General features: G+C 43.0%; 1 protein-coding gene across 1 annotated transcript in view; it reads right to left on the bottom strand.

Moving 5' to 3' along the window:
• Positions 1 to 13,356, bottom strand: part of SORCS1 (sortilin related VPS10 domain containing receptor 1) — a 630,164-nt gene that overhangs the window by 38,942 nt on the left and 577,866 nt on the right. The window contains exons 21-23 of the mRNA XM_061636065.1: positions 11,261 to 11,384; positions 9,188 to 9,300; positions 2,225 to 2,356 (exon numbers count right to left, since the gene is read on the bottom strand). Coding sequence (XP_061492049.1) covers positions 2,225 to 2,356; positions 9,188 to 9,300; positions 11,261 to 11,384 — 369 coding nt within the window. The remainder of the gene's footprint in view (positions 1 to 2,224; positions 2,357 to 9,187; positions 9,301 to 11,260; positions 11,385 to 13,356) is intronic.

Below are 13,356 nucleotides of genomic sequence, written 5' to 3'. Positions count from 1 at the left end.
TAGCCCAGCACAGTATAAAGAAAAAAAATGCATGGGCATGAATGAGAAGATGGCAGAGTACTTCTACATAATTGCTGCTGAAGAAACAGAGAATGCCTGCTTCTGTCACTGGGAATCAGCAATCTGAGAACGCAGTACCAACTTCTGGATGTAGTTGGTGGATGTAGTTTCAATTTTGCATTATAAAATGCATGCAGTGCTATATTGTTCCACAGGCAATGCCTAGCAATAAATAAAGAGTAATTCCAGTAAAGTAGCAGATTACAATCCTGTCCCTTCTGGAAGAACAGTGGAGGATGGTAGAGCCCGTTTAAAATTGTATTATTCTTGTCTCCCTATAAAGGCTTATGATGACAATGTGCCAGTGTTACAATACTTTATGTCCACAGAGAGTCTGGGAATGCAAGGGGGAAAGTATCTGTATAATAATTTGTGGAAGGCAATAAGCAGCCAAGTGCTGGAGGCGAGTTGGGTCAGTAGTAAATCTGAGATTCTACGTACTGCCTTCATTTCCAATTTATGTTGGGGGAGGGGATCTGCAAGTCAGTAAATTTTCTTTCCTGATGTTCATTACTAGCATGGGGAGAAAATTACAAAGATGCATAGTTTGTCAAGCAGGACAAAAGCTAAACAGGCAAAACAAAGATAAACAGGGAGTGACTTCTGCATGGCCATTGGACAGTAGGTAAAGCAAAGCTTCCACAAACTGAAATAAATCTGAAAGAAAATTGAAATATGGGGAAATTTCAGAATTCTTATTTTACTTTTAGAATTCTGAACCACTCCAAATGTCGCTTTTAAAATCTGATTTGCAAGTATACTTAAAAAAAATACTTTAATTGAAAAAAAAATGGAAATGGACTGCCTTCAAGTCGATCCCGACTTATGGCGACCCTACGAATAGGGATTTCATGGTAAGTGGTATTCAGAGGGGGTTTACCATTGCATCCCTCTGAGGAGAGTCCTCCCCAGCTGGCTAGGGCCTGCTCAGCTTGCCACAGCTGCACAAGCTAGCCCCTTCCTTGTCCGCAACTGCCAGCTGGGGGGCAACTGGGCTCCTTGGGACTATGCAGCTTGCCCACAGCTGCACAGGTGGCAGGGCATGTAACCCCAGAGCCACTCACTGTGGGGGTGATCTTTAGCTAATTTTAGTATTCTTGATCAGTGATTCAGCTTAATGAGAGAAGGTGTCAGCTTGCTAAATTTAAGAGTTTTGTACTTTATTCTTTCTAACATTCCTAAAACTAACGGTATCTATAACTGGTAGTACTGAGAGAAAAATATAAGAACCCCATCCAGAAGTTGGATTAATTTGGTGGCAGCTAGCACATGTCAAACAAATTAATCCATTTACTTCCAATGATTTCTAGAACAGATTTGAGCAGGTTTCGCCCATTGCTACTGTACTCTAAAATCTATACATGAACTAGTGGATCAGGTCGGAAGTCTTTAGAAAACATGCACTTTTATCTGGATTCATCCAGGAGAAAGGCAATCAAATAGTACAGTGACGGTTAACTGCTCAATTTCCTAAATCTCTGTCCTCGTCTAAACCACTCAGTTATCATCTTGACATGAACTTGCTGTGGTGGGTGAATATGTGCGCCATGCTATGGGTCTGAGGTCTATTCTTTGGGTCAAGGTGCATATAACCTTGATTTCATGAAACAATATATCCAATGCTATTAATGCCATATTTGTACACATCATTTATAAACATTATTAATTGGCTTTATTTCTGACATCTTTAAGAATCACATCACAGGTGTGAGGATTTCCCTCCCTAGAGGGAAATAATCCCAGTGTGAAAAATGGTGTGTATGACATAACCCTATGAAAAACCCAAGTGAAGTTCATCTTAAGGGGTTACGATCTGTTTTCTGGGAATCACTCTTTATTCCTGCACTCTTTCCCTACTCACGATGGTGCTCTTAAAAAAGATTCTTGGGATTGGCATAAACACACTTAGTTGTCTGACTCACAAGCAAACATGGACACCAATATTTCCAGTTTTGGATGTTTATCACACAGCTGACAATAAATATTGCTATGGATAAAAATGGTTAATATGAAAGTGCATGAATGTGGAAGTCCACTTCCCAATACAACCTGCCTGAACTTTCCAGTGTATGTTTGCCAACACTGTTTTTCAAAAAATATATATAGTTAAAATACAAGCTCTCCCCTGTGCACACCCATTGTGTATAATGAAAGGAAATCGTACCTGTTGCAGGTCTTCTGCTGTTTGTTTGTCTTCTCCTGTGACATCCTCATAGGGCAAAATAAAGAGTTCAGCAGATGTAGGTATACCTGGGAGGACTGCCACCAAAATATGCTTGCTGGAAATACCTGTTACCTAGTATGTGGAAACAATGAATAACAATAAACAGATGTGGCATCTCAAACTTTGTCTGTGTGGCTAAAACAGCCTTGAAATTAAGAGGAATAAAACCACTCAACTAGCCAAAAATGCCATAATATAAATATTGTGGGTGGAATTCAACATTAGCTACTGGCCCAAGTTTAAGGTTCTGGTTTTGGTGTTCAGAGCCCTATACAGTTTGAGACCAGGATACCTGAAAGACCGTCTTATCCCTTATATACTCAGTCGATCACTGTGCACTGCAGGTGAGGGCCTCCTGGAGATACCATCTTATCAGGATGTCTGTTCTACACAACATAGGAAATGGACCTTTAGTGTAGTGGCACCTACCCTTTGGAAATCCCTCCGCTTAAATATTAGACAGGCACCTTCTCTGTTACCTTTTCGGCACCTACTGAGGACCTTCCTCTTTCAACAAGCCTTTAATTAGAGACCTTATCCCAGTTTGCATCTGTGTTGGAATTGCTTTTTAAGATGTTTTTAAAGCCTTTTTAAAAAGATGTTTTCAAAGATGTTTTGTTTTAATATGGTTTTAAAGATATTTTGTTTGAATGTACTAAGTCTGTTTTTAAGATGTTTTTAGAGTGTTTTTAGTGTTTTGTTCGCCACCCTGGGCTCCTTCTGGGAGGAAGGGCAGGATATAAATTTAATAAATAAATAAAATACTTTTTCACCTTCTTCCCCTCCCCCCTGCAGTTCCTGTGCCCCCGCCCCATGTTCTGGAGCAGATTTTTTAGGGCATAAGGGGATTGCATGGGGGAGCAGAAGTCTGTTCGTCATGGACAGTATTGGATACAACCTCATATATGCAATATGTGAACTGATGCGTGTTTCAAATAGCATACTTCTCATTATTGTATCAGAGCTACAACAAATCTGAAGAAAAAAGTTTTAATTTCTATCCAGATTGGAAGTGTAAAGTTGTTTTTTAAAAAGTGTGTCTGTGGGCGATCATGCCTTGAAACCTGGTCCTTGCAACTCCCTTTTTGTATCTGATGTTCATATATTGGCCATTAGAATCCGTATCTTGCTCCTGCCAAACAGCCCACTTTCTATAGCCACTCTTGGATAAGCAATTTCTCTATATGAGTTTCTCAGCAGGGAATGTTAAAGAGTTGTAATGGAGTTTAAATTTAACAAAGCTTTCCATTGGCTAATAATAATAAAAAAGAAACAGAGTTTAATTAGCATAGTCACTTATGAACATGGCACTGGCTTACCTGCAAAGAAAAAGAATGAATGCAATTGAATGTTAGGAAGAAAAGATGCATCAAGGGCAAACTGTGCCTGCACAATGCTGTTCATAAAATGTAGATATCAAAATAAATAGAACGGTAACCTATCACACTGGTGCCACTACAGTAATAACCAACTAATTCAAAACACCAAATTCTGAAATTTGGAGTAAGGGAATTTCAGAAACTCACACATAGACAAACTATGGAAATCATCCTAACAATTCTGTTTAGATATTAGTGTAAACTAGCCCCAGCACTGGGTGATTGAGGGTTCTGCCTACATGGGACCTTGTTGTAGACAAAGGACCCAACATGAGCCTTCCCAGATGTGCTACGCATGTTTTCCCCCAGCGGCGTCACTAGCAGGAGTGTGTGGGGGGTGCAGACCTCCAGCGCGCGCCCTACCAGGGGTATGGACAGGGGTGGCTGGTCTCGCACACGCGCGCACTGCACGCTCCAGGCTGGCGGTGGAAGGCCCGTCCAGGCTTCACCACCAGTGAGCGGGCGCCTGCTTTTGGCACGCACCAGACCGGGTGCCAGGGGGCAGCGGCGTCACTAGCAGAAGTGCGGGGGGGGTGCGGCTCTAGGTGTCACCTCCTTCATGGTGTCACCCGGGTGTGATCCGCACCTCCCCCACCCAAGTAGTGACGCCGCTGTTTCCCCCTTCATCTGCTTGCCACCAGCTGGCCCTCACTAATGTCAAGATCATTTTAAAATCTCTCCCAGGAATGTGGAGCAGAAGCAGTAGGGGGAAATGCACTTCTTTGAACTTAGCATGGTGGTACACAGTTATGACACATCTACTGCTGTGGGAACTGTGTTTTCCAATCAGGCTGGGGAACTGCTCTGTGGCACGTGAAGTGTGGGAGTGAGTCCTGGGAGCTGTCTCTCTTTTTGATGAAGGCCTGCACCTAGGGATGGAAGAATCTGTCAGTTTCGATTGTCAGTTTCTCATTTTTCCCATCTTAAACTCGGTTCCGTGTTTAAAAAAAAAAAAAAATCCTCATGAAAATTCTTCAGCATTTTAGTGCAAATTTCTCATAATAAACACATTTTGTGTGCAGTTGTGAGCAATGTACGCATTGTTGTAAGCAATTTCCCTAATATAATGCATTTTGTATGTTATTTTCACCAATACAGGTATATTCATTTTGATGCACACTTTCCCCTAATATATGCATGTTTGTAAACACTGTTTGTTTGGAGAACTGCATTGCTAAATTTGGATCTGTTTGGATTTTGAAGGATGGCTGTGTTGTGGTTCTCATATTGTTTCAGGAAGTGTGAATTTTTGATGGATTCTGCTTCAAATGTGAACTGGATCTAATTCCTCCCCCATCCTTAGCTGTAGCTAAGTCACAGAGCACATGCTTTGCTCAGGTTAAATCCCAGCATCTCCAGGCAGGGCTGGGAAAGATCCATGGCACCTCCTTGAGAGCTGCTGCCAGTCAATATAGGCAACATACAGCTAGATGGTATAAGGCAGATTCTTAGGTCCCTAGAATCGTATATATAGAAAACACACACACACATGTTATATATGGTTGTACTGTATATAAGAATTGCATTGACTGTTTTAATGTGCAATGATTCATGCTGCTTTTTATTACTGCATTTTAAATATGCAACTAGCCACTCTGGGTCTGGTTTGAAGGAAAAGTGGGCTACAAGTAACTAACAATAATACTGACATATACAGCACTTTCTGCAAGTATGGGTACACTAGAGGCTGCTGCCCCTGCTTGGTTCGCTTGCCAACCTTACCTAGAATCACCAAAGTTCCCTTGCCCCTCTATAGATCACCAAATCTCCCCTGCCCCCACAGGTCACTAAAACTCCTTCCCCCTTGGTCACCAAAGCTTCCCCCTTCTCTCATCCACAGGTCGCCAAAACTGCCTCCTTTCCTCCATGGGTCTCCAGATCCCACTCTTCTGCCCCCCCATGGGTCACCAGAGCCTGCTCCCCATGGGTCACCACAGATCCCCCTGCCCCACACGGAATGCCAGAACTCCTGCCACCCCTGCAGGAGTCATCAGAGCTCCCCCCAGCCCTTCATTTTGATGCACACTTTCCCCTAATATATGCATGTTTGTAAACACTGTTTGTTTGGAGAACTGCATTGCTAAATTTGGATCTGTTTGGATTTTGAAGGATGGCTGTGTTGTGGTTCTCATATTGTTTCAGGAAGTGTGAATTTTTGATGGATTCTGCTTCAAATGTGAACTGGATCTAATTCCTCCCCCATCCTTAGCTGTAGCTAAGTCACAGAGCACATGCTTTGCTCAGGTTAAATCCCAGCATCTCCAGGCAGGGCTGGAAAAGATCCATGGCACCTCCTTGAGAGCTGCTGCCAGTCAATATAGGCAACATACAGCTAGATGGTATAAGGCAGATTCTTAGGTCCCTAGAATCGTATATATAGAAAACACACACACACATGTTATATATGGTTGTACTGTATATAAGAATTGCATTGACTGTTTTAATGTGCAATGATTCATGCTGCTTTTTATTACTGCATTTTAAATATGCAACTAGCCACTCTGGGTCTGGTTTGAAGGAAAAGTGGGCTACAAGTAACTAACAATAATACTGACTTATACAGCACTTTCTGCAAGTATGGGTACACTAGAGGCTGCTGCCCCTGCTTGGTTCGCTTGCCAACCTTACCTAGAATCACCAAAGTTCCCTTGCCCCTCTATAGATCACCAAATCTCCCCTGCCCCCACAGGTCACTAAAACTCCTTCCCCCTTGGTCACCAAAGCTTCCCCCTTCTCTCATCCACAGGTCGCCAAAACTGCCTCCTTTCCTCCATGGGTCTCCAGATCCCACTCTTCTGCCCCCCCATGGGTCACCAGAGCCTGCTCCCCATGGGTCACCACAGATCCCCCTGCCCCACACGGAATGCCAGAACGCCTGCCACCCCTGCAGGAGTCATCAGAGCTCCCCCCAGCCCTCCATGGGTAACTAGAGCTCTCCCTGCCCCACACAGAGCTCCCTCTTCCCCCATGGATCTCCAGAGCTTCTCATCCCCCTACAGATCTCCAGAGTTCTCCCATCCCCCTGCAGGTTGCCAGAGCTCCCTCCTCCCCCCACAGGTCACCAGAGCTCCTCTGCCCCCTCACAGGTCATTGAAGCTCTCCTGACCCCCCGTGCACATGCCACCAGGTCTTCTGGCAGGGGTTCTTCTTCTTTTTTAAGAAAAGGATTTTCTCTCTACTGCCTAATTTGTTTTTATTAAGTACCAGGATCTATGTGATGACATTACTGATTTGCCAAAACCTAGTGGGACCCACAAAAGGTGCAATCCAACCCCCAAACCCCACTAGCAGAGCTTTGCGGAGCAGCAAGGCCACAACTTCATCTACAACCTGGCTGCTCATGGCTGGTGCAACAATCCGGTGCAGATTGGGCCCAATGCCATTGCCTAATCGCAGCAGGACCATTTGGGGATCCAGCAGATCTCGGGCTTGCTAAGCCATGCCCCCTTCCCACCCTAGGAACACCTTATTTCAGGGCTTTCTGCTGGCCACTACTAGCAGGGATCTGCCCATATGTCCTGCAGGTGGAAGGGGAAGATGTTGACAGCAGGAGGATGGCTCAGCTGGCAGAGCTGAGCAAAGGGACATTCCAATTAATCCAAGTCTTCCCCCAGCACTGTCATGAACTTGTAAATTTGTTAACCTGGTTTTCTTGTAACATGGCTCAGATACAGGGAATTGTGGGAGTTACATCTTGGAAGGAGACAGGCCTCTGTGAGAGGAAAATGTTAAGTTTCGTTTCCAGCTGCAAGCACTTGGGAGGCCTGAACAGAAACACCTGTTTATCTCTGCTAATCTGCTGGGAGCCTGGTACTCAAGGCCATGCGGGCCTGAGAAGGTTGAGATCAGAGATGGGAGGGGGGCCTGCAAGGCGCGAAAAAGCGAAGACACTTTGGGAATAGGATTGCATCAGACAGCCCCCTGATTGGTTAATCCATCTTGAACCATTGTGTGCCTTTTTCCTTAAGTATAGGGGCTGTGACCCATAGCCTTTGTTCCCCTCTGGACATTCTACTGGACGTTCCCCTGGGGCGTTCTTGGGATACCTCTATGGGGTTCCACTGCTTCTTACCAAGCTGATGCTATTCTCTCTGAGGGGAGATGAGATTTATCAACAACTACCTCTTCAGTAAGTAGAACAGGCTAGTTAGTTTATTATTTTCTGTTGTGTGTTGAACTCTCTGATGTTATACCTAAACCCCTGGTTGGGTGTGGTTTTGAGGAATTGTTTTGCTGCTATGTCTATATTAAATGTGCACATATTTTTAATAAAGCTACTTCTTATTAACCTGGTGTATTCATTGAGTGAGATAAGTTGGTTCTGAATCCAGCACCTTGACCACTGACCACAAACTACCAAGAGTAAAAGCAGGGAATGTACTTTGGTTTTACCAGAGGTTTCTGGACAAGGAGTGTTTGGCTCTTGTCTTTTTGAACCTTGGTTTACCTATTTCTGGGATCTGAGTTCCCCTAGCTCAGAGTGGAACCAGTGAAGGGGTGGTGGCAGCCTATCTTCTACCTTGCAGGGTTGGTGTTGGTTTGCACAGCCTTGGCAAGGGGAATTTGGTGATTGGGTTCCAGATCAATTACCCAAGGTGAGGAAACTGGGTCTGAAGCCTGCTCCCCGTGGCTCTTGGGGGCCCGAGGGCACGACAAGCACAGCATAAGGGGAGTTGGTTTGCTCTGACGTATGTCCCCTACCTCACATCCAATTCAGAGTGTGATTTGCTCAGGCAGAAATGCATGGTGGGTCCATGATATTCCATATCTACCACTGTCTCTCCTCTAAACTTGTGATGATGTTTGCATGCCATTTAGAAATATTACTTGAATAATGGGAGAAAAGAATTTTTTCTGTATTTCAAAGATGCTCTGAAAAATAATGTGAAGGGTGACTTCAAAATCTATCCTAACATATATTCAGTCATACTCTTGCTCTGCCCTCACAAGTATTATGTTAATCACAGTGACTTCTATGGAATGCACTAGTACCACAGACTGGTGAATTACTTCCCCAAGAATGTTATTTTGCAGAATGGGTGCCAGTACTCCCTTGATCTCTGTTCTGGAACATCTACTCCACAGAGAAAATGTGGCAAAGCAATGTACATTTCAATTTTATATTGCTAAGCAAAGGCAGCAGGGATGATTAATTAACTGCATTATCGCAGCTCAGGCACAGAGCAGCATGCAGTGACCTGGAAAGTCTTGGTACTACTGTTTGAATACCACCACAGACATGGACAAAATGAAGCATCATAAACTGAAGGGAAAATAAAATGAAGATCCCAAATTGAACATTTACACTACTTTTCTTTCTCTGGGAGCCATGAGAAGAAAAGACAACTATTTATTTTTCCTAAATTAAACTAATGCTATTTCCCATAATAACCTTGCAAAATCACCAGAGAGTGCCTGCAAGTTGTATCATAGAGGTATTCTTGCAGGCATCTCCTTCCAAAGCAAGTGTTGGAGACAGAAAGAAATGCATCCATCAGAAGTGACAACTTATTTCCATGCTTACCTCAACCAGAGCAGCCTTGATGACTCGACCAATGTCTCGTCTCCATTCAGGAATGCTTGGATTGTATTCATCCAGATTTGGAGAGAATGATAACCTTAGCGATTGAAATTGCTCTGGGGCAGAAAGAGCAACAGGGCTATTATGAGTGAAAACTCCTGAGACATAGCTCCTGAATTTTTAAAACGTGCTTGGTTTGCATTAAAGAGAACTCTTGCTTTCTCCCAGGGCTGGGGAGGGAAGGATCCAATACAATTCAGGGAGAGGGTGGGTGCTGGATGCTGAGTAGACACCTTTTAAAACCCCTATTGAAGATGCTCCCATCATCTATGAGTGGGTATAAGAACCAATCCCATGTTATTCCTATCTCTGGTACCAAAGTTTCTCTTAAAGAAGTAATGTCCAGGAACACATCCACTTTGTTAACTGAGGTATTACTGTATTGTGTATTCCCTTTTTAACCAAATTGAGATCCATTGTGTTGTGAGACAACTATTACACTTCTCTAAATATAGTAAGGTATAGGCAGATGACCACAGGTGCAATGAAAATTGGAGTAGTTTATTCACTAATAGGCAAAAACCTTGTGGTTTAAGAATGTACCTATAGCCCACAGATATTTCTACCAAACTTTAAAAAGCAGGAAATTGGGCAGCTATAGTGAATGCACTAGGGGAGCAGGAGACCTGACCTCCTCTCTGAGATACTGTACTGCCCTACATATTTGTCAAAATGCAAACACAATTTGGGTTGGTTTTTTACAGTCCAATCCACTTCCTGTGTAGCTTGGAAGAATTTGGTAACATGTGCCTACATGTGTAGTCTCCCACCCAAATTTAAACCAGAGCTGTCCTGGCCACATCCACACCAGACTGTTATTTCACTTTAGGCAGTCATGGCTTCTCCCAAAAATCCTGGGAAGTGTAGTTAGTGAAAGGTGCTGAGAGTTGGTAGGAGATGCTCTGTTCCCCTCACAGAGCTTCAGTAAGAGTGGCTGACTGTTAAACCACTCTGGCCACTGGAGCTCTGTCAGGGGAATAGGAGTCTCCTCTCAGCATGCTTCACAAACTACAGTTCCCAGGATTCTTTGGGGGAAGCCATGACTTTCTAAAGTGAAAGAAAGGTCTGGCATGGGTGCGGCCCCCTGATTAGCTAAGCCAAACAACTGTGAGTCTGGCTTTTAGAACACTGACAGTTGTTTCTTAATGAGCATGCCCAACATTATCACTGAATTCAAGCCAAAATTTCTTAAATCGGTTAAAAATCAGCCAGGCAATTTTTAAAAACGTTTAAACTGCAGAAGATGAAGGTCAGAGTATGCGGCAAGGTCAGTAAGAGGATTACAGGTACTCTGTGAACATGGCTGATTTTTAATTAATTTCAACACATTATGAGAACACTGACAGAAAAAAATCCAAAAGGGGTCTGGTTTCTCTCTCTCTTTTCACACTTTGAACTCTCAATTCTCTCTGACTGTTTTGTGTATCACCACGAAAATTTAGAGGGTTGTTAAGCAAGCGTTTATGAGTTCAGAACTATAAGTTTTGTAAGGTTTTGTTTTGAAATGAGCTTTTGGGAAGGATCAGAATGGCATGGGGGTATTTTCAATTTAACATTGCGGAATGTGAAAAATCCATGCTGACTACAGTATACAGCCACTCTCATGGCTGTATAATGCATTGACATTGCAGCTGTACTAATTTTCAGTCACTACAGATATAGAATGAAGAGAGGCTTGGGAGATGCATTTTCTACAATCAAGATTTTTCATGAGGATGAATTTATTTTGAGGTGGGTGAGAGTTTAAAATATCCATTTTTGACATGCAATCTTAAACATGAAGTATGTTCTTTAGTTCAGGTCCTTGCAACTCCACAGAACTCCATAGAACATAACCATGCAAGAACTTTGCGGCTGCCCTTGATCTTGAAAATTTTATTTCACAGATATACATTTTACCTTGCATGGTTGTATATTGTTTGTGTCATCTTAGTGCCTTCTTCTCTGAATAGCAGAGGAAAACACCCAGGCTAGTCTGAGAAATGAATCAATACCTGTGAAAAAGATAGGGCTCACCATACACTGCAATCGTCTTGGTGTCTTGCAGAATGGCATTTCCTGCAGAAACCTGCACTGTGATAGTGCTCATCCCTTCAGTGGAGAATGTAAACGTGATGCTCCCTTCCAGGGTGATCAGTGGCTGCAAAGGCAAAAGAAGGGAAGGGGAACGTACTTAATGATGTTGCTTGCCTTATTTCCAGTTGCACAGAAAGCCAGGCTAAGGTTCCTTCTCCTAAAGTTGTTGTTGTTGCTGAAAATAGACCTGGATGAAGGATGCCCAGTATGGTGGGTCTGGAGAACGGAACAATGGAGGTTTTAAAAAAAATCCAGCCTGCCACCAGAATTCCTAGAAGCACTGGTTTGGAAGGGGAAGGGGAAAATGTAACATCTATTGGCAGGACTATTGATTTAAAAAGCTTCAGAGAAGAACTAATATAATCCAGACTACCGGGTATAACAAGCAGAAAAAAGAAAGAAGACTCTGTACAGAAGTTAACTCTAACTGACTCAAGATAGCATAGAAGTGGACAAAGCCCTCTCAAAATTGGCCAAACTGAGGCAGGGCAAAATTCCAAAATATGATAAAGAAGCTCTCCCACTGAATCTTGCAAAAGAAAATATTATATGGCAGGGATGAGGTACGTATGCCCCTTCTGATGTTGATGGACCCCACCTCCCATCAGCACTAGCTAGCATAGCCAATGGTCAGGGATGATGGGAGTTGTAGTCCATCAACACCTGGAGTGCCACAGTCCCCCGTTTCTGCCATATGGAACAACTCGACACAACTCAGCATCTTTGTCTTTCAGTACAGCAGTCCCTAATATTTCAGAAGAAGATAAAAGACTATGATTATTAACAGAGCACCATGTTAGATATTAGTGATTATGGCAAGGACAGATTTGTAGACATATATGGAGTTATTTTACATGAGGATCCTTTTCTACTTATCCTCACAGTAATCTAGAGACAAACATCATTTGCATTTCCATTTTATCAAAGGATAATGTAGGTCAAAATTATCACTGGCTGCAAACTGATATATAAAAATATGGGTGAATTCTCTGCAAAAGTGCTTAAGAACAATCAGCTCAAACAGTGGTAAAGCACTGCAGATCCCCAGCTTTCAATCAGGGACACCTATTTTAATGTTTATGCAGTCAGATCCTTGACACAAGCATAAAGAATGTCTCCCCGCCGGTGGCATGAACAGAGGTAAAAAAATAAAAGAGCAGAAACGTTGGAAGATAAAAGAGGGAAAACTGCAAAGAAGAGAAAAATGAAACGAAACGCAAAAGAAAAAAAGAAAAAACTGACAATCCTTTCATAAGTCACTCTAAGTCATAGTGGGAAACCTTTTTCAGCCTGAACAGTGCATCCCCTTCAGGGCAACCTTATTTATTACTATTATTTATTTATTTATTACATTTATACCCCACCTTTCTTTTCATGATAGAAACCCAAGGCAGTTTCCATATGGTTCCCAGGTGGTCTCCCAGCCAGGCACTGACCAGACCTGACCCTACGTAGCTTCAGCAGGGTGCTGGCCTAATGTGCCTTCAGACCACAGCCTGGGACCTAGGGCACATATCAGAGGCAAAAGTGGGCAGAGCAACAAATGCAAATTTTACCTTTGTATAGTCAGCTGGTTTGTGTACACATACTCTCACATACCTCTCCACTATCCATACAGACAAGCAAGAGGCATTATCAGAGTTTAAGGACACATTCCAGCAAGGCAAAAACATGGAGTGCAAAGTTCTGAGGGCCCGACAGAGAGGCCTGGAGGGCTGCATTTGGCCCCCAAGCCTGAGGTTACCTACCTCTGCCCTAAGTAATAACAATAAATCATAAATTATATTCCATAAGTAAATACATGAAAACCATGTATTACATTTATCGCCTAACAACTTTACCTAGAGCTCCAATGAGGGCTGCCATGTTTGTTTGTTTTCAACAATGCCCCTGGAATTATGCTACATCATAAAGTAGCATCATTCCAAATGAAGCCCTGTGGGAAAACTGAGCAGATTTGCCCAGGGAGAAATATATGTTAAAGAGAGAAATGTTACAAACAACAACACTGTCACCACTTTTCCCAATAAGCACTA

Source organism: Rhineura floridana, chromosome 7, assembly GCF_030035675.1.
Source record: "Rhineura floridana isolate rRhiFlo1 chromosome 7, rRhiFlo1.hap2, whole genome shotgun sequence".
Lineage (NCBI taxonomy): Eukaryota > Metazoa > Chordata > Lepidosauria > Squamata > Rhineuridae > Rhineura > Rhineura floridana.
The sequence above is the reverse complement of the archived record's forward strand: the minus strand, read 5'-3'. Positions and strand labels throughout refer to the sequence as shown.